Source organism: Cylas formicarius, unplaced genomic scaffold (assembly GCF_029955315.1).
Source record: "Cylas formicarius isolate icCylForm1 unplaced genomic scaffold, icCylForm1.1 PGA_scaffold_1__22_contigs__length_36826433, whole genome shotgun sequence".
NCBI classification, from domain to species: Eukaryota; Metazoa; Arthropoda; class Insecta; order Coleoptera; family Brentidae; genus Cylas; species Cylas formicarius.
Window position 1 is genome coordinate 7,986,308 of NW_026844264.1, and position 27,403 is coordinate 8,013,710.

Consider the following 27,403-nt stretch of genomic DNA (forward strand, 5'->3'; position numbering starts at 1 on the left):
TTTTTTTGTTTTGGAAACAAAGCAAGATAAGAGAAAATTTCAAGAGGCGAAATAGTAGTAGTTTTAGTCGCTTTTCCTCAGAGGTGTATAGAAATTAAATTAAAGACAGTGGCATACACTTTATCAATAAATTTTATAAAGTTGCTCCCCACCTAATGGCACTGTTTAATTTTTAATTAGTTAGGGTCGAATCAGCCCCGTATGACTGGAAACAACGCTACTAAATTTCAATCAAAGCATTGTCAAAAAAAAAATCTTTAACGCCCATAGGGAAAATCCAATATAGTTTTTTATGTTCCCAGATAATGGCTCCCCTGTACAGTTATAGCAAAGTTATAATACAACTATTTGAAGTCGCCGGTGTTTTGAACCGTGTTGAAATAAATTTTAATAAGTCAATCGTCAGTTATTGAATTAAATATGATGAAAAAAGTGAATACACTATACGCTATTTCCTAAACTTGATTACGTCAAGCTACACAATGACATATCAAATAACGGTTGGCTCACAATAACGACGTGCACATTTGGTTTCACACATTCAAAATTAATTATGCTTTTCGTGGGATCTCATACTCGGTTCTTAAGAACTCCTTGTCGCCTAAAGCGTTCTTCGAAGAAATTTCATTTAAAGGACGGTTTAAGCAACAAGAATGCTTCAATGAACGACTACTACAAAAATACAACCCCAAAAAATTAACTGTTAAACAATATCCTAAAAATCATAAAATTCATTTCGAACATTGCTTAATTGATATTGCGAAATCCTGTCACATTCTAAGAAAATAGCGTTTTGTAACTGGTTAAGATTTTAAAGGATTCGGCACCTTGGGTACCTTGGGCCAATAATATTCTCGTTAAAAGTACTCTACTCATTTCTGCAAAACACCACTTAATTATGGTTACTTTTCCTTGATTTGAAAGAGGCACATATAGTTTAATTAAAGAGCGTTTAATAAAATATAACAATTAAAAATGTTGTTACTGTCACGAATTTACATGTTGTCATTTTCAAACTGTATTTTACTGGTGATGTATTACCTAAACTATAAAAATTTAATATCTGAAGATTGGCTAATTAAAATTTCTTCACTCATGATCCGCACATGAATTAATCATGTCGGCCCATTTCAAAAGTTATATTACAACTTTGCCATAAAATGTACAGGGGAGCCCGTATTTGACCAACTAGAAATTGACATGGTCCGTTCGGCAACGCATCACCCGCTATAATATTTAAAGCGCAATAAAAGTCCCGCTAAGGTTGCTGTTGGGAATTTATTTCAATAATTACCGTCAAAAGTCAAGACGACATATTTTATAACACAGCTTGATCTTTTCAAGTTTCTAGGAATAATAAAATTCAGTTTTACTTTATAGTCAGATATTGCAGACATCGTGTTGAACTGAACCTAATAAGTGAAAATCGAATTTTCTTGTATTTCAACGAATACGAACTGAATGGCTTTCAATTTGAATCAAGTTCTCTATGATAAACAGGCGATAAGAAAAGGGAAATTACTATAGGCAGGAGATATCGACAAACTGCTGACGCCGAGGTCCAAAGTTTCTGAGTGAGATTCTCGTTCGTGCCTGCGAGGTCAGGCTAATAGGGTTGTAAAATTTAAAATTATGGCACGTCTTTTTTTTTCCCGCAAAATGTATAAAGATAATTTTAGTTGAAGTTTCTCGGCAAAGGATATGTAAAAAAGTTCGTAGATTACGAAAAACCTCGCTTTCGGGGTTAACGAGTGCGAAAAGAATTATAATTAATTCCATTTAGAATGAAATGCTAATGTGGCGTCGGCGAAACGTAGCCAAGAAATTATAAAGTATATATTATAACGACATGATAATTCTTTTCCCGTGGTCGAAAAACGACGTACGGTCCAAAAATATGCGCCGAAATCCAGATTTTTAATTCCCGAAATCCCGCAATAGCTATTTTTAATTAAAAGTTTATTTATCGGGCAAAGTTTCCAACCGGTGCGGTCCTTTTATTCGCCCGTAATACGGCAGATTTGCCAAAAACTGATAACAATGGCGGCTTATACTCTTGGACCCTCCTTGTCAAACGCAGAATGGGTATTAGTCCGCCATATATTTGACCGACGCGGTTTTTAATTACGGTTTGCTCTCGTTTTGAGTGACGTATTGCGAAAAAGTGGGGAAAAAATAATGATCTTCATTTTGACGTTTGATTTGCCGCGGATCAAATTATAAAAATAAATGAAATCCGTCACACAAGTGCGCACTATTTTTTTACACGAATATGCGATCGTATTGTTCTAATTATCTAATTCAAGAGATTTTTGTAATATGCCGTAACTACACCCAACGAATAGAGAAAATTATTTATAGCTCCATTTGACTGACTGTTGACTATACAGGGTGTTCCTTTATTGCTAATAAACTGCTCGACAATCCAAACCGATAAATTTAAAATTATGCAATATTTTCAGAATAAATAATATTGAGGTTTTTGCAGAAGATTTTAAAATTGTGCAGGTCGTTTGATTAAGGACAATACCGACTAAGTGTCGTAAAAGAAAAAGAAATGAGAATCAACAAAAAAATATCTCAAATTTATGACTGTATTAAAATTATTAGAGAGCAATCAATATTTAAATCATAAGGTATCGTCAAATCATAGTCATAATAAAATGAAAATTTGGACTACTTTTGATGTCAGTTTCCGAGAAATATTTCTTTAAACAACTTGAGATTTTTGGCTAATAAATTTTTCACACAATTAATTCTTAAAACTTAAATCTTTATCGAAAAATTACAAGGACGGCTTTCAATTAATTTGGCTTCTTAGACGGATATACAAGGTCATACAACGGATATACAAAATTAGCCGCTATTAAGACCTACTGATAATTCGAAAAATAAAACTGTACATAAAATCGCAGGGCAAATTTTCTGAATTATAATAAATAAATGCTCAAAGTCGTTAGCAATGTTGGTAAAACATGAATTATAATATCTGGCTAAAAATAGTTGTTCAAAAGCTTGATTTCCTTATGGTTTTAGAGTTACCATCATCATCGAATCCTTTGCGACCCCGCATGAGCTTTTATCTAGACTATCGAGGAAAATACTTCAGTTTTATTCGTCCACAGTCCGTTTTAACCATGTGCAATCGTTTTTAATGCAAAATTTCTCAGCAGAGAACGAGATACACCGCCATGTAATTAACAATGTCTGGCCTGCATTCCACTTCCATTGCCGACAGATAAAATCTTTCGCCTTGGTTAATTTGTCGCGTCCATTTCGTTTATTTGTATTTTTTTACCAGACTAGAAAATATATAATTAGAAAGTTCCAGAAGGTCTCATTTTCGCTGAAGTTTGATTAATACATTATGGTTATTATCTAAGGAATTTCGACACTCATTACAATGAGGCAGCGTTATCAGATGTCATATATTTCATTACAGATTGGGGTTTGACCTGTATACCTAACTTTTTACCATTCTCAAAAATTATTTTTAGATAATGTTTCTCAAATACCCAATATGCTATATAAAATTTAATTAAATTTAGAAATTAGATTTCTTTATTGTAAAATTGTGATTCTCTTGGCTAATAATTTTTTTGAACAGGCTTCGAAGATTTTTGTTTATAAGTAAAGTTAAATAAATAACTAAGAAAAGAAAAAGCATTTTAATAAGTTTAAAAAAAATCCTATCTTCACTGTGATAAAATGCAGAAGAAGCAAAATATTACGTGCCGTTTGTATAAGAAAAATAAATCAATCGTTTAACCACATATTTGTGTCACCTCGCAGTTAAACACTTTAATTTTTCAAACTACGCTTTCTTCTAAGCACAGAAGTAATGGCAAACAATTGAGCCCTTGATTTTGAAAATCATAAAAGTCAAAAATTTTAAAGACCTAATTTATTTCGTATCAAATTGTAATGAAATAACATAATCGGAAGTGATTTACAATATTTGGATAGTGGAATCAGTTAGGTAGGATCAGGTAATCCTATTAATGTAAAAATGCCCTATTAATAGTCAATTGTATACATTATACGGCGAAGTTATGAACTCAAGAAATGGAAACGAATGAAACTAATATCGTCTTCCGATGAATCAGTTCATACTTTGAAAGTGAAATCGGGGCCATCAAAATGGAAGGTAGCAACATGAAATCAAGAAAAAGGACAAGAAATCAACATAATTAAGCACAAAATATAAAAAAATGAAGAGAAATAGTGAAGAAGAATAGGAAACACAAGAGTCTAACCATGTGAGTGGTAAAGTTTTTGAAAATAAAGGTTGCCATTGTTCCAAAAAATTTATAAGTGGATTCGGACAGGAAAGCTAATTTTGACTCTTTTGGGAATTAGCAAATTTCGAAAAAGAGAGTTTGTTTCTGTTTAAATTCGTTCAAAAACAATATATAAAAGAAAGACGGCCCAGAAATTTTGAAGGATGTATAAAATATAATATATAAAATAATATAAAATAAAATATCTAACGGAAGATTAAGCCGTGTCTTAAATGGCAAAATATCTGGAATGGATGGCCGTGGCAAAAAGGCTGATTCATCTAGAAAAAAATTCAAAATGTACAAGAACATATTCTAAGCTTTCCGGTATGTGAGAAGCATTACACGATATCACATCACGAAAATGTTGGAAAATGTATGAGCTGTATGTGAAAAAATGCGATGAAAATAACAGCTCACGTGGGAAGGAGTGGATATTCGATACGGAATTCAACTTAAATTGAAGCATCCAGTAATGAAGACGAGAATAATAAGCAAAAGATAACCCAACATGAATATATGCAATTTAGGTTTTTATAATTTCAACAATGAAAAAGCTAAAATGTGTGCGTGGGATGAAACAATTGCCTCACGTATGGAGAAGCTGTGTCTTGGTTAAAAATACAATGGATCAGATTTCTAAAAAATGATCCATATAAAATATTTTATGAAACTCCTGAATTACAACTCCGAATCCAAACTGTTTGACCTTCCACCTAAATGAGAAATGCCAAGAATATACCAAAACATTGATTTGCTTCCATAATGGATATGCATAAACACTACCATTACACCAATAACAGAAGAAAAACGTAAAGGTATGCTAGATTTACTGCCCTATATCCCATCAAATTTTCACAAGCACTTTATTTCCCTAAATACTAGAAAATAAATTATGTAGTTAGTAAACTTGCCCAAATCGTACCAGTTTTGAACAACTTGTTGTAGATTTCTCAAAAATGCATCAAACACTATGAAATTTTGGTTGTTAAAACTTTATTAATAGAAGAACCATTAGACATGTGTTAATACTTAAAGAAACCCTGTTTTACTACTCAAAATAAAATATTTAAAAAATAATGAAAAAAGTACGATTTAAGACCATATGTCTTAACTCGTACCGCACTATTCCTAAATCGTACTTCTGATGCAATGTTGGCAAGTGTAAGAATATGTGGCTTTTCCTACACCTGCACAGTTGTCGTGCACCCATATGTTGCATTTAATGCATTGAATCATTAATTTTTCTTCATCTTTGCGGCATAAAATGCAATACCAAGTATTAGAAGTCTTTTCTATTAAAGAGCATTTCTTTGGTTTTGTTGGTCCATCTAATTTATTTTCCAACATATTTTTATATGGACTCGCAGTAAGGACTACGGCCTTGCTTGTTTTCTTAGATGTTTGCGGTGGAAGTCGATATATTGGTGACAAATTCTCAATATGCCACTCCCAAAATTTCAGATATGTTTGATTGTTTGATTGTTTCACCAGGGTGATTTCTCATCCAAACTGCACATTCTTTGTTAAAATTAGTTTTTAATGACTTAAAGAATGATCTATCCAAAGGCTGTAGTTTGTGTGTTGTGTGCGCCGGCAAAGAAAACATTACGATACCGTATTCTCTAGCAAGGTTTATGGCTTCTAGATTCTTAGTATGTGGGGTATGTCCATCCAATATTAATAGAATTTTAGGATTCAATTGTTTTTCAAATTTTAAATGATTTATGAAATGTTGTAACCATTCGACAAAGATTGAAGCGACAATCCGCCCACTCTCAGAACAAGTGTACTGCGTTTTAGGCGGGCCACCACGTTTAAGGATATCCGTCATTCTTTTGCGTTTGAAGATCAACATTGGAGGAATAAAGTCTCCACTAGCATTCATGCAACAAACGCATGTAGTGTTAATTCCACGTTCTCCGCTAGTGACTGCTCCGACTTGATGTTTTCCTTTTAACGCTAATATTTTAGCAGGCTTATGAACGGTATTAAGACCTGTCTCATCCATGTTAAAAATTTCGTTAGGTCCAAATTGGAAATCATCTAAAATCTTTTCGTATTTGTCTCAAAATTCTGATATAATGTTTTTGTTAAATCCTTTACATCGTGCCATTGATGTTGGTTCAGGCATTCTTAAGGCAATTTCTGGGTGGTTTTTCATAAATTTGTAATACCATTTCCAACCGGCTAACTCTTGCACCTTATTAAATCGGTGCGGAAGTTTGTATTTTTCTGCCAACTGAAATGCTAGATGTCTTAAATCTCTGATAGTTAACCCAAAGAATCTAGACTCCAAATCCAAAATGTGATGAACCAATTCGGTCTCCATTTGCTCCGTCAAATCGCTTGGTCTTCCTATTTTTTTCTGAGAATTTAGACCTTTTAAATGACGTCGAAAGGTCAGTTTTGGAATACCATATGTCCTGCATACTTCATTGAATCGTAATTTCCCATTATTAAAATCTTGTATTGCATAGACCATTTATTATATTGTCGTTTTGCCATTGTGTGCTAAAAAAATATTTTTATTTTTTCCTCTCATAAAATGATAAAATTAAAAACTTAACAAATATGTATAAACAGAAATTGATTGGTTAAAACCAAAATGAAAACAATTTTATTTCGTATTCCTAATTTGTACCGGTACGGATTAGGATGTATAATAAAGTACGATTTACGCTCAAAGTCCTCTTCAAAATACACTTAACGCTTTTAGGTTATGAGAAAACGCTGCGCGCTAATTCTACCACCAAATGAATTGTAAAGAAATGCAATTTTTGAAAACCGTATGATTCACAATTTTATGTTTATAGAATTCTTAAAAAACGCTTACAAAAAACGCTAGAATTTTACAAGAAAACTGAAAAAAACTTACTTTTATCAGTAAAATTACATCTCGCACAGGAATCACTGCTTCGGAGCATCACAGCTGGTTAGCTTAGCACTAACTCAAGTAATTACCGACGGATGTCGCTGTATGTTTTATAAATTCTGAGTAATTTAGGTGGTACGATTTACGCGCAAGTACGATTTAGGCAAGTTTACCCTACAATGTAATGTCATTTCTACCTGTCAAAAACACATTTCCGTTAAAAAATGGTTATAAATTTAATAATACATACTTATTTGTTGGTACTATTTTATTGTCAAAATATGTTATTTAATAATACAAAAATATTTATTAATGTTGTAAAATGCAAAACTTTCATAATCAAGGGCTCAATTGTTTGAACCTTTAATAAGAACTATGCCCTGCTATGCCCTGCTTCTGAATGCAAGACTGTTATAAATCATGATGATTGTCATAGAATGACAGGTAGCTGATTTACCTGCGCCTTAGTGTTGCTAGAATTACACTTAGTTTGCAGCTTCAAAATCGCTGGTGTTTCTGAATTTGTTGCTGAGAAAAGGGTTGTTTTACCAACCCTTCTTAAAATAAGAAAGTATTATTCTCAATGTGGACAAAGTTTTTCGTCTCCAAAAAATAATATTCGGAGATTTAAAAATAGTTTAAATGTGTACGAATATGACTATAGTTGGACGGTCCGACTTGTGCACGAGGATAAACGACTCCACCAGGTCAAAGAGAAGTGCAGGAAAAAGAGAAACTATAATAAAGGAGGATGAAAACATTCCCATAACCGGAACAGTACATTGGTTTTACTTAAAAAAGACAATACCTTTTTTCGACAAAATAAAATCTGAAATAAAAAAGGATGGTTTCATTCCATTCATGAGTAAGAAGAAATTATGGAATACCTTAAAAGCAATGCATTTTCATTACGAAAAACCTTAAAACAGAAAATCACTTGTAATAGAGAAAGACAAAAATATCTGCTGGCGAGGAGGATATCTGAGAACAGTTTCGAAGGAAAAACAGCAATATTTATGATCTAGACGAAACTAGAGGAAATGAAGAACATACCGTTGGTAAAGTACGGCAATGTAAAAATTTTAAATGGTTGAGGCGAGCTTTCATGGAAGAATGATCCGTTGAAATAAAAACCCTTTCGGAAAAAGATAAAAGATTAATAATTACTCACATTGGTAGCACAAATGGTGGCGTACTAGTATTTTAATCCACACAGCGATATCAAGAAATTTCGAAAAAATACCTACGTCTTCGTGGGAAAAAAGTGATATTATTGGCTTACTTTAAATAATTCCAAAAAGTTATATCGGAAAAAGAACTACTAGAGGTAAGTTTGATTAACACTCGTTGTGATTGAAACAGAAAAAAGAATAATGAAAACTTATAAATTGCTAGAGAACACTATAAAGCCTTTTACTATTTTTCTGGACTGCAACGATTATAGTTCATGTAACTACTCGAAACATGATAAATAAAATTTAATTTAATTAATTTAAATTTAAAAAGTTGTATTGTAAATATTTTTTTTAAATAATCATAATCATATTTCTATATAAGTTTTATTTACTTGATCTTGGTTAATAATAAGATATCTGAATTATGTGTCCATCTATATACCTAGAATCGTGTATATATATGAACACTGGTCTGGGTTTATTCAAAAATTGTTAATGCATACCTGAAGAGACAGTAATATCTACTAGTTCGACGCAAACTCATGTCTATATTGTTAAATAGTATTTATTGTTACCATTTTCTCTTTTTTCTGGTATATTTTCTAGGTATATTTAATTATTTGTAAAACTATCTTGTAGGCACCACCTAGTCCTGAATGGAGCTGGTAAACCTTTCCACCTCTGGGAAAAGATAACTTTGCTTTAAGTAGGCTATCGAGTTCTCTTTGCTAATTGCCGACATGTTAAGGCTTGTATGAAACGTACCATGCAATTCCTAATTTTTCCAATTTTCCGTTAGCACTTGCCTGTGTTCAGTTATTCTTACATGGTCTTCGTTATTCGAGAGGTCCAGTTCTTTATTTATCCTTAATAAACCCTGAATGATCGGGGTAGTTGACCGCCAGACATTTTTTTTCAGATTCCTCGCTTCATCTACGCAAGCTCCTTCTAAATTTAATAGGCCTTGGTCCTTTTCATCGCGAGGTAAGTACAGCCTTTTCATAGCCAATTTGGCATGGTAGTCGATGTTCTGTTGGGGTTGTTCTGATTTTCCAGATTATATTTCCGATATCTGACTTCAATCATTTAAAGCTGCCGAATATGTAGGTTAGGTATTTATTGCGTTGATTTTGTTTTTGGCATTTAAATCCGTTTTGTGAATAGCTCGTTTATTTGCTTGTGCAACTTGTTAATTTTTGTTACCGTCTATGGCGAGGCCCTGCTGATTCATATGTACTTATAGGTATCCCCCTAGGCTCTTGGATCACCATTAGAAACTTTGCGATTCTTCAAGAGAGCGTGGTTGTAAATTATACTGTACATCACAATCTCCTTTCTACCACTTATTCGCGGCCGACTTCCATTCGGCTCCCAGGCTATGATCTTTATGACGTCAATGTGTTGTGATATTTTTTTAGTTAAAACAGAAGTGAGTATCTTGTAGGATGTGTTTAAGCAAGTGATAGGCTTGTAGTTTAATCATGTGTTGGTAGTTGCTAGACTTTTCCCATATTTCGTTCTACAAGTTGTACATTCTAATTCGCCCGGTTGGTTGATCTCCCTGCATCAGACTCCCACAGAACCATGTTTCGACTTGTTAGTATTTGCCCTTTAATGACCTCTTTGCAATCTGCTCTTTTGTTTGCAAAATTTCGGGTGTTACTTTTTGTTTCAGTTTTTGACTCAGTCCGTTTTTCTCATTCAGGAAGTTCTGCAGGTAACTTGCTTTCTTATATTCTTTTGTCTCGGTTCCCTACCTGGTTGTTTCACCTATATCGTGCGCAGTCTCCAGTGGGTTTATTAGAACATTATCTAGCTGTCTTATTATCTTTTCGGGGTTTATTATTATTGTTATTATTATCATTATTATTCGCCAAACTCACCTTTTTATTGTATGCAAATTAGTGTGGCCCTAATTTAGGAATGATTAGGGGTATGTAGGTCTTAAAAACTAATACAAGAAACTTATCGCAGACTATCATTGTAATTTATTTATACTTTATGTTGTCCACCCTTTTAAATAATCCCTGTCATTGCAAGTATACATTTCATTATTTTCTGCCATTAAGAAGCGAAATGTATTAGATTTTTGTTAGACTGTTAATTTAGAACTCCATATGAACGTCTTTCGAAAAAACAAAAAATGTATTATTGATTTATTATACAGAGTCTAAAAAAAATAATTTAACTATATATTCTTATATCATCATATATCAGGGTTTCCTTATACCAAGGTAAACTTTTAAAATGAATATTTATTAATATCTTCGGCGCCTTTTCAGGTGCATTTTTAAAGTTCTACTATTATTACACGATTATGATTTTTAGACAAAAATTAAAAGAAGTAATAGAAAAAATTGACTCACTCATTTGCGCAAAAATATCGAATTTTTATTTCAATATTTCTATACATCCCTACTTATCCAACCATATGTTATGATTTATTAACAATTTTATTAATTATAATAAACCCGTAACATAAATTTAAAAAAAAGAAATTGCACAAAGATGTTATGTGGTTGATAAATAAAGTTATGCATATTTTTTAAAAAATTAAATTAATTGTATCCCCTATGGCAAATATTTTGGAAAATATAAATGTAAATAAGTTTACTTACCTGTTTATTAAATACTACGCAGAGATTCTCACCAGAGATGCGACACTTGATAAACAATTTAACAATAAACGTAGGATTATAATTTTTCCGGCCACAAAAACAGAACAACAATTCGAATTGATGCTACATATTCTTATCCACCGCTTGGAATTCTATTAAATTAAGAGATTTTGCGATATTGTGCCATTTCATATCGGCGACTGCCATAAATTACTTTCCTTTTTCAATGGAAACATTTGTTCAAGCGTGAAATGCCCCGGTTTTAATTAGGAAATTAAATATGTACATAAAAAACCCACATAAGCAATTTTAAACCGTCATTTCCTTTCGGTGGTTCCAATTTTATTGCTCTTCCAAAATAAAATTAATGTTAATGTGGCGAGTATTCATTTATTTATCAACAGCTAAGCTCAATCGCAGTATTCATTAAGCTCACAACAATGACAGAATTATTAAGAATAATAACTACAGTCCAAACTAATTAAAAAAATTAAATAAGAAATGATTTTCATTAACAAGTTGATCAGGATCAAGAAATAGATAATGAAAGAGTAAAATATCCTGAGTAAGTATTAGTAATATATATATATATATATATATATATATATATATATATATATATATATATATATATATATATATATATATATATATATATATATATATATATATATATATATATATATATATATATATATATATATATATATATATATATATATATATATATATATATATATATATATATATATATATATATATATATATATATATATATATATATATATATATATATATATATCTTATATCCTTGCATTTCAATTTTGTAAAGTTAGTAAAAACTCTGTGGTTTACAATGGTTGTGATTGTTTTCTGTAGTGAATGTCACATGAAAATATATTTCGCCATTTACAACCACTTACCTCAGAAGAAGTCAAATAGCAAAGTCTGGAATCTGCACTTTCTATGGATGCTTGCTGTACTATCCCGTACCTGTTAGATTCTCTATCGCTCATGTAATCCGATCTCAGGCTGTCTTGCCGATTGAATGCAGCCCTGGAATTAGTTTGCTATGAAGGCTTAAAAATGAAAATATCAAAACTAAACTCATTGAATAATGATCAATTCAATTCAAGATTTCTAAAAAGTGGAACATAATTTTCTTCCAAATTTGTTGAAATGTTATGACACCATCGTCAACTTAAAAGAATTAAGATCAGGCACAGGACACACAAAAAAAAGTTATGTCTTCTTCTGAAAGTATCTGCGGATTGCCTATTATTTCAATTTTTTTTAGGAAATTAAGTCTTTAATGTAGGTAGGTAGACTACCTATTCGACATTGAAAGCTCAAACTCTGACAGCTCTAAATTGGATTTGATAAAATTGACAAAATATCTCAATTTATCGACTTTGTTGGAACGGCCTATTTTAAATAATTAAGACGTAGAAATGACAGAGGAAAATGTGCCATTCTCCTCCGCAAATATGCTGAATGAATATTTTTCTGTTCTTTTTAAGCAAATAGGGCTGAAGGGTTTAGCTCTGATAGCACCAAATTTTATTTGAAAAGATATCATAATTAACCGATGTTTTTGAAATGGCATTCAGATAATCAGGAGAAAAAAAATCATCAGTCAAAAAGAAATCGATAATTTCTTTATATTGAATGTTACTGGTACTGTTTTTTGTCAGATTTATTTCTTCTTCCATTGTCAAATCGCTTTTGTGATTTTCTAGCTATCGGTTCATCACAGGTAACGTTTTTCTTAAACTTAATATTGCAAAGTTACCTCTGTTCGAAACTATCAGCTCTATTGCTCTTATAACCGCTATCGTTCATGCTGCTATCCTGCCGTAAAGATGGAAGCGAATCCCACGGGGACCGTTTGTGACCTGGTGGGATACCTCCTTGAGCGGAACTAAAAGTGGAACTCCCTGATCGCCATCCATCCGAATGCCTGAACCATTGTGCCCGGCTAGATTCGCCTATGCAGGATGCACAACGAGAGCTGAAGCTAAAATCGAAAAAACAAGCCTCATTCGCTGGACAAGTTAAGTGTGTGGTAGGACCTTTGGTTGAACTAATCCTGCGAAGAGACTGAACAGTTGCATAGGAACTATAACACTCTGAACCTTCAAAAGAAACCTAAATCTACAACGAGTATTTAGAAAACCCAGACATGTTGAAACACTGGGAGATGAACATGGAAAGAACCTGGCAAATAATAAAGATGATCTCAATGAATCCGAAAACTATATCCTAAAGCTTTCGCAGAGTGAGATGTGAGAGCAAACTCAATACAGCAATGGTAAACTCCAAATTCATAGATCAGAAGTTGAAAGGGTGATAAAACTGGCTAAATCGAATAAGACACCCAGGCAGTACCAAGTTCCACACCAACAACTAAAACTATTGGACAATGGTAGCAGAATCCACTTTAAAAAATGCTTCAACTAGATATATGATACCCCAAGACAGTCAGGGACCATAAATGCGAGTACTTTAGATTCATCGGCCTAATAAGCCAGACTTTCAAGTTACTACTTAAAATTTCATAATATAGGATATATAAGTTATAGGAGAACGAGTTGGATGACGCGCAGTTTTGCAGACCTTTTTGCCACGTGTTCGGGAAAAACGTAAAATATTTAATATCAGGTAGCGGAGCAATCATGACGCTCTAAACCTCAGGCAGCTAGATCAACGAAAGTGGGAACTTTGATGAAGAAATCCATGCACGCATTGTCTTGTCTTAAAAATTCAGGACTTCAAAAGCTTAAGATAATCTGGGGTCCTCCAACAAGGACGTTCTTGTCATGATGAATACCAGACTCTAATTAATTCCATAAAAGGACATAGGGGGACAGAGGGGCTTAAATATCATCTATCTCTCTTTATCACCCACTGCACGCTTATTTGTGAGCAGCTGGCAGCTATCAGAAGTAGGAGTGACAAGATCAATTTTCTCTATCAGTGTGTTTTTAATTGAGCAATGAAAAAGACTGTATTTGAGACTGAGGCGCCCTCAAAATGAAAGACGTGTGGCAGTTTCAACTGCATCTGCAAGTGGAACAGAGATCCCAGTGGACCAAAAGGAAAACGACAGAACGAACGTAATTTACCAGGGACCAAGTCCCTTGCAATATTAGGAAAATAAGCATTAATTGGTTATGTAAATAAGCTAAATCAACGGGATGAAAAAAGCTTCGCTCGCAGTTTTGCCGGACATCTTTTATTCAACGACTGATTGCATTATGCATTGCCGCAAAATCGTGTAAATTCAAATTGTTCGTCGACGCTGTGACGTTGAATAATAATAAAACAACCTAATTTTAGAACACGCCTCAGAATCGGATCTTTTAATCTCTGGAAACTTGCGAAGCAGCCTGGCATTTTAACGAACCAGAAATAAACTGAAAAGAATGTAAACGTCACGTAAACTTATACAGACTCTTCAAATAGTAAATGGAACATATTCAAATATATATGAGGTAATTTTGACTTAAACTTATGCAGTTGAATAGTTAAAACTGCAGCACTTGTCCTGGACGGACAAGTAATTAACGTAGCTCTTCTTTAGTGTTTAAAGTTAGTATTATAGTTACTTCTCCGCCGTTGTTGGCAAAGTTAACAAAAAAGAAGTGTAGTAAATGAGGATGAAAAGACTGCCATCAGAAGAATAATTCACCTCGAAAGATAAGGTCTCAAAATGAAAAAGGATGGTTTCATTCCACTCAAACCATTCAAGGAAATGAATTTTCACTTTTAATAACGAAAAAGGAAATTATCTGTTGATGACGATTATATTTAAGAGCAGTTATACAGTTTGGAAGGGAAAAAAATTATATATATGGACATACTGGGGTAAAAAAAAATGGATGAAAGCACCCTCAGAAAAATTTCAATTCATTTCAATCAAACCGAACTACTTTCCAGCAAATACCAGCTTTTATTCCTCCTGGGTCTTTTATAGTCATGCTGTCACTCAAAAAATCAAAAAGAAAACCCCGTCTTCCAGGAAAAAAAAACATCATTTATTAGCTAATTTTAAATAAGAATCAATTTCAGACGGAAATACTGAAAAAGGAGCTACTGGAGATTGTGAATTTGAATAAATATCGACAAAACTAACTATAACGGAACTTCGCCTTCCAACCTATGACTGTGAATCTAACTCTGCAGAATTTTTATAGGCACATAACACTACTTTAAAAAAGAACGTATAAAAACGGTGGATTCTGAAAGATGGTGAAAGCGCGAGGCAACACGTGATCCGCTGGTCTTAATAACTGAAATAGGAAATTTCTCGCAAAATGTTACAATTTATCTTAACTTTAAGATATAATCTGGCATTCTGAATTTACATTGCACTAAAAAACTAAATTATAGAAATATTTGAGTCGCTATATTTTCTCTTAGCAAAAATTCGATAACAAATGCAATTTTATCAAAGCTTTTTCACTAAAGAGTCGGAATTAATATTCACCAAAATGAAGGCTGTTAAGGTTTACAAGGATCCTGGAAGAGAAGAAATTTGCCCGGAAGGGATTTCACAATAGATGTGTAACTTTTATATTTAGCTGAGACTCTAAAAAGTCAAACAATTCGACCTCGATGTTAACTGGAGAAGAATAATCTATCAAGACATGTTACGACGTCAGGGGACCAGAAAAAACTTGCTCATCTTGCTGTGCGTGAGTATATGAGTATTGATTGGAACAAATCTTAGCAAATATTGAATAGCAAATAATAAGTTAATCAGTACTACGACAAATCAAAAATTGCACGTAGGAGTTGGGTTCGATATTGAATTGAATTGAATTGAATATTACGAATGTTGATTAGATCAAATTTTAGCAAAATTGGATGAAAAAGTTGAGTTTGATATTCACTAAAATTCGCGCCGTTGTGATCTACAAAAATACTGAATAAGAAGCAATTTCCCTAGAATAAAATCGACATATCACTTGAATATTCCCTAGAGTTAAGTTAAACAATTAAACCTCAATATTGTCTAGAGGGGAATAAACTATCTACAAATGTTACGAGGTCAATTTGCCAGAGAAAATTTGCTCTTGCTGCTGTGGATGACTGAGTGGAAATGAAGAAATGTATAATGAATATTGGTCCGAACAAATTTTAGCAAATATTCAATAACAAATGAGATGTTAAACTTGTTAGTCAATGGTGGAATAAACACTGGATCACTAAATTTTTGTGATCCGTTTCGCATAGGACAACAATGTATTCAAAAATTGCACCTGCTAAAACCCACTTGGCCCAGGACAAAATTTTCTCAAAATGGAACAATGAAGTCGGGTTTAATATTCAGTGCTGGAACAATTTGTCGAGAAGAAAATAGAAATATTTTCGAATAGACTTCAATATTCCGCAGAGAGTCATACAAATTAAACCTCAATATCATCTCGAGAGGAGAAGGTTACGCGGTCAAGGTACCAGAGAAAACTTGCTTATAATGAATATTGCAAACATGCGAAAACAAATAATAGGTTAAACTTTTTCGTTAACAGTGAAACAAACACTAAATCAACCAAACTTTTGAATGAGAAACCATTTGGCATAGCACAACAATTTCTTAAAATTACATAAAGGAGTAGATCTTCGAGGATGCTCTCAGAAGAAAATCGACATATTTTGGAATAGGCATAACACATTAGTATTCCGCAAGGACTATAAAAAGTATAAAAATTAAACCTCGATCTGGTCTGGAGAAGATTAAACCAGCAAGAAACATTAAGATGTCAGGGAAGCTCCTGCTGCTGTGGATAGGTCATGGAAAAGAATTGTTCTATGAATGTTGATAAAAAAAAACTTAGAACAACCAAAGAATATACATTCTAGATGTTGGTAGATGGACGAAACTCATTGTGCTCATAAATTTGAGATAGAACAATAATATATAATTCTATGGCGCACCTTGAGTTGTGATCGCTGAGGTACCCCCTCTCTCTTTCGCGATCTTTTTCACGTTCCCTGAGCAATTCGTTTCGATCGCTGTAGTATCCGTCGCGATCTCTGTCGCGTTCCCTAGACGTCGCGAGTCTGTGATTGAGCGGAAGAGTCGAAGATTTGTTCATGGAAGCGCTAGATGCGGGTCCTGTTAAATATTTCGTTTATTTTTAATACGTGGTTAATGCTGCTCTACACAGGCAGGATTAAATGACCTTAGTAGCGCATTTCTTTATTACATCACGTATTGGAAATTTCCTGAATACCTTAATTTTAGATGTGTTTCATGTACATAGTCATTATACAATCAATAAATAAAAAATTGTTCAACCAAGGAACGCTACTTACTTTTCCGGGGGGGATAGGGACTTCTTTGAGATGATCCGGGAAGGCTTTCGGCAAATTCTAAAAGAATAAGGTGTTGAATGGTGCGCAAAAACACATCGCGGGTAGTTCAATCGACCATATTGTGCAGGGGTGGAAACACTTTCGATTATGTTACATGCATAAGTAAAAGGTTGTAAATTTAACAAGCATTTAACAAGCAAAGCCAGATGTTTGCAGGATAATATTTATATAATATATGCGGACACATCGAGAAAGTAAAATTTACATTTTTATTTACATTGGTAGCTAGGTTTAATTTATTTCAAGGTCGAACGAAACAGAATAGAAACTACTGAAGTTCTGTACCAACTTTCCAGTCTAGCTGCCACGTCTCGCGTAGCCTATATGATACCTAATCCCGGCACGCATTTTGCGTTGTTTCCTACCTAAGTTTTCCATGCTTTGGGTCAGCAGGGCCTCGAACGTGTGCAGACTGTAACTCTCCGCGTCCATCCCTTTGGCTAAAGTATTCCTCAAGTGCATTTCGTATTCCAGAAGCAATCTGCTAGTTGGAGAGCCAGGTGTCGGGGTGGCGTTTGAATTCTGTAAAAGTTTACAATGAACTATGATGACGAGATTGCTAGATTACACTCCACCTGGTGGTGTAGATGTCGACGGCTGTAATGATGCGAAGCTTGCTCTGGATCGGAATTACCGTTGCTTGAGCTTGGCGTTGTAGCGTAACACTGGTTATCGAATATTATGTTATCCGAAGGAGGTGAGAAGTCTCCGGCAGCTCCCCTTTCAAGCTCCAAATACAAACCTCTTCCGGGGTATCCACGACCGATTTCGTGCGACGACCTAGAAAAGTTATTTAGTTACCACCTTCGTGCTTACAACGTTCTGTCTTCTACCTGGATCCAGAAAATCTGGAATTCTGTGCCATAGCAGACCGCGGATGAGGATGTCCTGATTCAGGCTCAGAGAGTCGACCGTTGTTGTTCATTTGTCGCTGCTGATGGTGCGAATTGTAATAGTGATATCGTTTCCTAGTCATTTCCGGTGACGTCACCGGACTTTCTTGGCTGGGCATCGGCTTGAGCATACGTTTCAGCGTGTTACTGTCGAGATTCATCCCCGGTTCCCTAGCGTTCCCAAAAATAACAATTAGCTCTTCTTTGGCTCTAAGCAGCATTGCGGTTAGTAGTACCTGTTCATGTCTTCCGTGCTCTTCGATTTGTTTCTCCTTCCTTGGAGCGTATTGGCAAGGTTGGCGTGATGATGGGATGCCCTGAGTTCAGCGTCTCGAACCATGTCAATCTCCGAATAATCGACGGATTTCGTATTCGTGAGCACGTGATGCATGTTCTCCCTCAAAGGTCGAGTCGAGGTCGAAGAAGATTTCGTCGTCGGTGCTAAAGTACCACCGGCTTGGGTGCCCTCCGATTTTTGGGATTCTGTCGTTTGCGATTGCGTTTCAGTCTGGCTGATCTACAATTTTTGAACAAAAATACCCACTTTTACTTCTTCTATTTTATCCTAATCTACAGTGTGTCCAACTTAACAACCGTAAAGTATGTGCGATTTTGATTTTTTTTTTGTAGGACATCTCTCACAAATGCACTAAAACCTCATTTTGCTTATTGCTTTAACCTAATCTGAGACTATCTAACAAAAGACAAAGAGAGAGAGTACTGTAGGATAAATTGACAACGAATTCTTATTCAGGAGTATTTAGAACCCAAGTTTATTGTATCAACTTAGAGTCCTGGACAACTAGGATTATTTTTTGATGCCAAATATTGAGAAGACTACCCAAACACCTGACTACATTAGTTTCCATTTCACTAATCCTGTGGATAGATACTTTTAGGGATTTTTTAAATTAAAAATGACAATAGATTCGTGTTCAGGATTACGTAAATTTACAAAAAAAAAATTAATTATATAAATTTAAAAAAATATAATGAAAAAGACTTCAAATGTTTTTAGTAACATTTTAAAACAACCGCATTAATAAATCTACAGTATTCAAGTGGTGTAATGTAGATACCAACTAATTCTCTGAAACGACGAAGGAAGATAATTAAATAATCTCTATTCAAAAATTCGTTTGATAGAAGTTTTTTATTAATTCGAAACGATTAAATTTTTTAGTTGCAATTTAAGGCAGCATTGTAAAATACCTACATGAGAAAAATTTTCGATTTAATGAAAGAAAAAAAAACAAAGAATAAATTTAATAATCTGAAAAGACAAAACGATGACTTCAGAAACTTGCTTTTTAGCATTCGTTGTAATATATTTATCTCTGCAATTAAATTAAGTAAAAAGTAGTTTGCGCGGTTGTTGGAATGCGGGACCGCAGGTACAGAATAGTATAACAAAAATAAGTAACAAATAGCAAATGAAATTTTGGAAAAAATGAAATTGTTTAAAACAAAAAGGAAATTAAAGATTAGTTATTTCAATTAGGTCACCATTTTGCACTGTCCACTTCCCAATGCGACTTTGATTGTTGCTAACTACTTGTCTTAGCTCTGGTGTAGCGATGCTACCACAAACTAATCTAATTCAAATGCAAATATTTTCTATTGTTTAGGTTTTAATGTCGCCCACAGTTCAGTTCAGTGATTAGGAAAACTTTGGTTGTGGATACGAGCATCATCAAACTGTAAATACAAAGTATTAATTCATTACAGACATTACAACTAGAGGCAATCTTCCACCCTAACATGGAAGGTGTTACTGAGTCTGGTATTTTAGTCCACTAAACAAATGATTAGTTTCACAAGACGTGCAGCATATTCTTTTATGCAAGCAGTATTTATGAGAAAATCTGGCTTTTTCATGACTATATACAGAATTTAATTGACAAGATCTTAAAAAAAATTCAAACAAAGTAACTTCTGTAAGATAGCCCTTGGATTGGAATTACGGAACAAAGCGTTAAAACAATTTAAACAATCCAAGCTGTCCATATATTATAATTACTATAAACTTACTAGGAACTACACACAATGGCAGCTAATGAAGAAAAAAAAAACAAATTCTAATTCTACAGAGTAGTGGCGTGAGCTACAAAAACGTAATATTATAAAATGCAACCAAAAGCACTCTACCTAATTGTCTTAATAATGCAGATGCTATTAGTAATTTTTTTATAAGCTCCAGTACCTCTAACACCGTGCCCCACCCCTAACTTCTTAACTTTTATGAAAATAACTTTATAGATGGAGTTGATGAACAGTTTAACTTTAGCTGACGAAGTTGAAGTGTTTAATATAATTAACACTAATTAAGGCAACGGGAAACGACAGTATTAATATCAGTTTAGTGTAATTTGTTGTTCCCACAGTTGTACAGTATATTGTCCATAAAATTAATGAATTTTTTTGTCCTCATATTTTCCTGTACTTTTCTTGAAAAGAAGTACAACTCATCAAAATCTGTAGTCTTTAAGATTCTACACAAAATATGGACAGGCAAATAGGTGCTCAATATTTACAATATTTTGCCCCCGAAACAATGTAGTTTAAGATCTATTTATAGTTGTGAAAGCGCCTGTGCAGATATAATAAATGATATTTGCTCGAACTTGATATTGGCAAAGCCATTAACATGATAAATCATGAAATCCTCATTTCAATTCTTCATCACATAGTAAAGTGTCTTGTAAATTCCTATCATCGTTTTTAAATTACAGAACACATAAAATGATACTTAAGAAATCTGCCTCTTGCCATTTGGCTATTAACAAGGAAGTACCCCAGGGTAGCATTTTAGGTGTATTTCTGTTTGCGATTTTTACATCCAGATTTGAAACATCTCTACAATTTCGTGATTATCATCTTTACGCCCACGACAGACAACTTTACTTGTCTTTTTTTGAGAAATGCATTAACGAAGCAAAGAACAATATTCATTATAATTTGACTTCACTTAATGTTAACAAACCCGCAGTGATGGAAATTTGGAAATGGCACTCAAACTGCACTGCCTTTTTGTAGCAGTTGAAAAAATTTTGGACTTGCTCTAGATTGCAGGGTAATATTTAGAGACCGCATTACAAACAAATTAAAGATTCAATAATTTGAAGTTAATTTATCAAAATCCTTATTGTCACTCACAGTATTCCAAGAAGCTTAATTGTAATACTCTAGTGCTGCCATGGTTTAATCATTGTAACAACCAGATGCCTGACTTTCTTAGTCCTTTGTTACCAAATTTAATTCGGGATGTAATTTTGGAAATATTGCTATATTCATCAATTTCAAGAGTTATGTCATTTTCTAAAAATCGGAGAAAAGTCCCTTCAAATTTTCATGAAAAATTATGGTCCACTTATTTTTTCGTTTAAAATTGCTCACCCGACGTTCACCCTGGTAATGTCTCTTTGCTGTATCACTGACACTCTAACATTCTGTGATTAAAGTTTTTGGATATATTTGAGTTAATTTACACTTGGGCCACTAATACTGGACTTGATGTAGGGAAGCACTCCAATATTCGCTTCTTAATCAAGTTTGACATGATTTTAATTATTAGATGATAATTAAAAATACCTAATTTTAAGAAAATCGTTAGTGTCTTTCAGTAACATGTATTACACAAAAAAGTAACGATCCAAATTGAGCCATAAACAAAGCGCGGCTCCCTTGATATTTCGAACACTTCGAAAAATAGTTCCGGTTGGCCATGACTAGGCTTCAGTGCATTTTTAAGGAATCTATCCAAAAAAACAAAAAAACTCAAAATCAAACCGCAAACAGAGAATTTAAATGAGACAAGCTTGTGCAATAGTTGCATGAAAATAACACAAATTTGTAGTACGGGATTATATTTTTTGATTATATATATGAAATCAGGTGGATAGTTAAAAGTGAGAATATCGAAATGAAAAATACTAAGGAATAAGAACAACTATCATGTTCCGCCTTGACACTGTGTGTGCCTTGTGACTTTATTATCACATGAGCATCACATTATAATAAACTGCCACCCAAATGCAGTTAATGGCTCGCCAATTCTGTACCTGTGAGCCTATATTGTTCTCTGTTCCAACGGAAGCAGTAACGGTTTTTGGCACAGGATTGGCATTTGAAGTCATCGTACTTGTGTCAGACTGGGGCTGCACCCCTCGATCGCGGGTTTGCCTGGTTTGACTTCCTTCCCTCTGCGTTCCTTTAGTAGCTAAAATTAAATAGATGTAACCTGTACCCGTACTGTACCAAGAAAAGAAGAAGTTACTCACCCTGTGTTGTTGCGGCCTGCGAAGCACCAACGTTGTCGTATAAACTAGTGGAAGATGTAGCTGCCGCAACCTTTTCTGTTCTCGTTTCAGAATCGGAAGCTCTCGTTGTCGCCCTTGGAAGAGTAGATGATCCTAAACATTAAAAATGGAAATAACATGAGTTTGTATACTTACATCATTTAATCAAACCAGCAAAATAGAAAAGAGAAAGTAGATTCTAGAATTTCAATTCAATTTAAATGCATTTAGAAGTCGTGAAGATGTTTTTCTTGGAATGGCAACCATAGGAGTGATGATTTCGGATGAAGTGACTTTAAGAATATTTAAATTTTTAGGGATCGATTATTCTCCGACTGTAATTACCAGGGGACAACTAAAGCTGATTTAACATTTCAATACTTTCCGGAAAGATTTTCAAAATTTCTATATATATGCCCAGTGTTAAAGAGTTGTACCACTCGTCGTCAGATATTCACTCAGTGGTCGCTGATGCATGGAATTGCGTCTTAAAGAGTGCAAGAAAGTTTGTAAATATCTAAGGCGGTATATCCAACAGACATTTTCTGGCATTTCCGTAGTGATCAGTAAGTCCCGTAAATTTCTGGCTAGGTATATGAATGATGGATTTTTAAATTCGCATCTTCAGTATGTAAATTTTAAACGTGCTGTCAGAAACTACTATCATTAACCACTAAACTGCAACGTATGTACTTGTTAGCATCTGTGAGTTACTATTTTTTATCAGACAATGCTTTTTTTGGTTAAGCAACGATAAAAGAAGCGGAATTTCTTCACGAACGTTGCAACGACACCAAAGAAGGGGCAATTCAGACTTTCTTTTCGGACGGAAACCAGACTTAAGAACTGCCCGTGAGCAGCAGTTGGTTGCTCTCATTAAACTGCTGAAAAAAAGACGATGTGTGCCTGACAAGGATGTGGTCAAGAAACCAGCTTCTGGTTTTGCTGAAAACTGGGTTTTCAAAAGAAACAAAGTCATTGCCAGTATGGGTGACGTTGAAAATTCCTATAAGCTCTTGGAAGAGGTTTCAACTAAAAATGATATAATGGCCAATCGAGGAAAAGTATTTTACTATGAGACATGAATACAGATAAATAATAAAGCTACTAAAGTCCCAGCAATTAAAGGTGCATACCCTTACTTCGACAGAAAAGTGAGAAAATGTCTGTTATTTCTTACGTCAATGCAGAAGCGCAGGTCTTGCCCCGAGTTGCAATTTTTAAGTGGAAAATTAAACGGGACGAATTTGTAGAGGGCCTTCCACCAGCTTTGAAAATATTTAAGAAGCCTACGTTGTCTGCCATTAATACGGATTTATTTTTTACATTTTTTGTCAAGGAAGGGTCTGAAAAGGCAGTTTTAATTTAAGATGGACATGTACCTGTAGAAAATGAAGTAGTATTGGAGTGTATGCCACGTCACGCCACGCAAGCGTTGCAGCTCTTGAATCGTTCGTTTTTGAAACTAATATTAACCCGCCTAGGATAAACTTTTCAAAACTCATAGGAAGGGCTTGATGTAAAGCTGCTACATTGGCTAATGATGTAGTTTCAGGACTTGCATATGCATATCACATCAGAATTCTTAATGGAGAAGAATCCCAGACTAATAAGCAAGAAAGAAAAGGCATTAGAGTACAATGATAAATAGCCTGTCATTACCAAGAAGAAGAAAGTGAAGACTTCTGAAATTAAGTAATTAATCAAAAAATAGCTGGTTTTGGATAGCTTTTGATCAGACAGAAGACATTTGCATTGCAATGCGGAAGTATTATTACACCACGACATCAAAAGTCATCTGGATTCATTGTTTAAAAGTCTGTCCTTCCATTTTATATCGTTTGGTAAGTGGGCCAATACCGAATCGTTCTTATTGCCGTGTAAAAGATGGATTTAATTTACTCCGAAGTCTTTCCAAGAAGTTTAAATCAATGTGTAAATATCGGTCTAGGCTGGCAATCTTCAGATATTACATTCAGCGCCCTTTCCCATAAAAGCAGAAACGCAAACATCAATTGAATTTCGTTGATCCGAGACGCCTATACCTTACGGAATATTTTGTAATTTGGAAGGCGTCGTAAACACAGCTTACAATGTCTACTAAAGGTCGGTAACCAAAACTAATTGTATATGCTATTGCAAAACCCGGTAATGCCGTTATAGGTACTGCCTAGATCGCATACCAAGACACTTGATCTAAATAAAATTGTCTTGTAAACTATGCGGGAATAAAAACAAAGAGATATAAGCAAAATTCGAATAATATTTTAAACAACATTTAGATCAGTTGAGCCTCACCTCGGTATCGTGGATCTTGAGCTCTCAATCTGGCATACTGTTCAGCAGTCATACAAGTGCATTGAGGTTCTCGTGACGCTCTAGACGGCGATGCGGGTGTACTGACCGGCTTCCTTTTCTGTTTGAACTTCTGCTTTCCAGGCGGTTCCAGCTTGAGCGAGTACGACGAGGAAGCTTTACGAGAGAACTTGAACGAGGGCGACTGCAACAAGTCACACTACGTTTAATAAGCATTTTTTAAACCGCTACTGTCTTATGTGTCGCCAAACGTACTGATGAACAATGTCCCTCGCATCAATAAGTTTGGTGCTAAATGCCTATGATTATGAATACTAGACCAAGAGAGCTATAAAGCGCTAAAACTATAAAGCAGCTTAAAGCACGATAAATGCATATTTGAGGCCATAGAACGGCTAAATGCCTATGATTATGAGTACAAGCAAGAGAGCTATAAAGCGCTAAAACTATAAAGCAGCTTAAAGCACGATAAGTGCATATTTGAGGCCGTAGAACGCGCCAAGAGAATAAAATACTTACACAACATTCTCGAAACTGTTTGGCATCTATGGGCGAGGTAAAATTCAGTCCCCAAGTGTCATTGGTCATTGGATCTTTCCAATATACGAAGCATTCCGAAGCTTGACCTATTCTCGTACCTGGAATCATATAAAACTTGGTCACTTTGATGGCTAATACTTTCGAATCGATAATGACACATTGCATTCCTACAGACAGAATTTTGAAATAAGCTATTTACCTTTCGTACTGTGTAAAAGGTTTTGTGGAATGGTGGTTCATAACTAATATTGGATACCCTTGTATTTTGGAAAATAAATTTTCAAATGCATGGAACATTTCCAGTTTGACTCTTTGACCAAAAAAATCAAATTCTAAGTTCATTCCTCATGCCTGTCCCAAATATTTGAAAAAAATATGAATCAACAGGTTAGAGAACCCTGAATTGCGTTTTCCGAATTAGAAAAGAGTTGTTTTGATCCAGATTATCTAATTCCTCAATTTATTGGAATCTCTGAAGCAGCTGCTGGATTCATACAGGATTATCTACACAAGATACAGTGGACCCTAACAGTGCTGTGCCATCTGTGGCATTCCTTAAGAATATATTTTAGGTCCCCTATTTTTTACTGTTTACACATGGCATCTTGGAAACTGTGTTAAGCACTGTGTAATGCATTTGTATGCATAAGTCTATCTATATTTCAGCCTGACCAACAAACCTAACCTCGAGGACTCATAAATGGCGATATGGAAGGGCTAAATTCATTCTCAAAAAAATACAGCTTATTGAAATGATTATATAATCATACATACAGATGTAAACCATATACTCTTTCAATAATAGTATCGAAATATAATTTTGGATTTCTCACTCGCAAAAAAATCCTTTAATTGTTAGAGTCAAAATTAAAAAAAATAACTTTCCTAAACTGCAACCATAGTATAGAGCTCAGCTGCCATAAAGTTATGTATTTTAATTTAATCTATTTTTTTCAAATATTATCGGCCAATTTAGAAGAATGGCGTTACAAAGAGGGATTCGAAACTTAGCTTACCAGGTTGAACCAATCGTACGTCCAAGATTTTATCCACTTGCGAATTGTACGCAGTAATGTGAAACACACATTCTGGCGAATCTTGAATGCACGTTATATTCACCGGTACCAGATCTTCGCTAACTTGTTGCCACTTCACGGTGCCTGCGCCACTAGCCGATACGTGAAAGACTTCAGCCCAAAGACTGAAAAATAAATTCCTTGATCAATTTAAAACCCGAAAATTGAGCTAGTCTACATTTTCGAACGTGAAAAATATGAATTTGGTCCACATTCGGAAGTTTAAAAAGGCACCGTACCTATTTTCAGTCCGAAATTACAATATTTTCATCGAAATCGAACCTTGAATGATATTATAATATCTAACTCACCGCCAATAATGTGCAAGTTTCCATACACACATTAAACACACTACTTCTATGTTCATTGGCTCCAGGAAACTACAAAATTAAACTCACCGTAAGAGGTGTCCATCTCGTCGTCTGGATGTTTGCCAAGGTGAGTCTTCATAGCGGTACGCCTAAAATTACCGATATTTCATTAAGAAATCCGTCGCGATATAAATTAACTTAACGGTATTAGGTTATTATAAAGCTCAGACCGGCATTCGCTACCTCATACTTCACACAAAACACCTCTAGATTGACTAACCAATAAATTTTTTAAAACTTTGAAAAAACAAATGTGCAGGACATACCTTACGTATGAGCGGAGCACAGGAGCAACTTAACTTGTTGCCCATACCTTGGCCCTGGGTGGTCCCTGCTGGGCACTGGCACCGCTGCTGTCACCACATATCCCCACCACCGAAATCTGTACCCATTTTACTACCAGACCACTGTCCCCGTACGCCTCTGTTTAGCGACTGCGATCTCTGGTGGTGACCGGGAAACTGCTTCGGATGTTTGTGCTGAAAAATAATGCTAAATGTTAAACAGTAAAGGCTGAATTTCTTCAAAAGGTTATAAACTCAAGGCTTGACGAATTACCAAGTCAAATAATAGTCAGCCA

The 27,403-nt window shown here is 34.5% G+C and overlaps 1 protein-coding gene across 6 annotated transcripts in view; it reads right to left on the minus strand.

The window, feature by feature from the left end:
• Positions 1-27,403, minus strand: part of LOC132696174 (protein still life, isoforms C/SIF type 2) — a 255,922-nt gene that overhangs the window by 210,710 nt on the left and 17,809 nt on the right. For 3 of the 6 annotated variants that reach the window (XM_060660841.1, XM_060660842.1, XM_060660840.1), the window contains exons 2-16: positions 27,090-27,302; positions 26,851-26,912; positions 26,393-26,577; positions 25,356-25,474; positions 24,819-25,035; positions 22,503-22,634; positions 22,284-22,441; positions 18,459-18,739; positions 18,163-18,393; positions 17,905-18,109; positions 17,695-17,851; positions 17,270-17,326; positions 16,889-17,069; positions 12,741-12,965; positions 11,872-12,004 (exon numbers count right to left, since the gene is read on the minus strand). In XM_060660841.1, the coding sequence (XP_060516824.1) occupies positions 11,872-12,004; positions 12,741-12,965; positions 16,889-17,069; positions 17,270-17,326; positions 17,695-17,851; positions 17,905-18,109; positions 18,163-18,393; positions 18,459-18,739; positions 22,284-22,441; positions 22,503-22,634; positions 24,819-25,035; positions 25,356-25,474; positions 26,393-26,577; positions 26,851-26,912; positions 27,090-27,134 (2,388 nt within the window). In that variant the 5' untranslated portion in view covers positions 27,135-27,302. The remainder of the gene's footprint in view (positions 1-11,871; positions 12,005-12,740; positions 12,966-16,888; positions 17,070-17,269; positions 17,327-17,694; positions 17,852-17,904; positions 18,110-18,162; positions 18,394-18,458; positions 18,740-22,283; positions 22,442-22,502; positions 22,635-24,818; positions 25,036-25,355; positions 25,475-26,392; positions 26,578-26,850; positions 26,913-27,089; positions 27,303-27,403) is intronic. The other 3 variants (XM_060660844.1, XM_060660845.1, XM_060660850.1) reach the window with 3 other exon arrangements.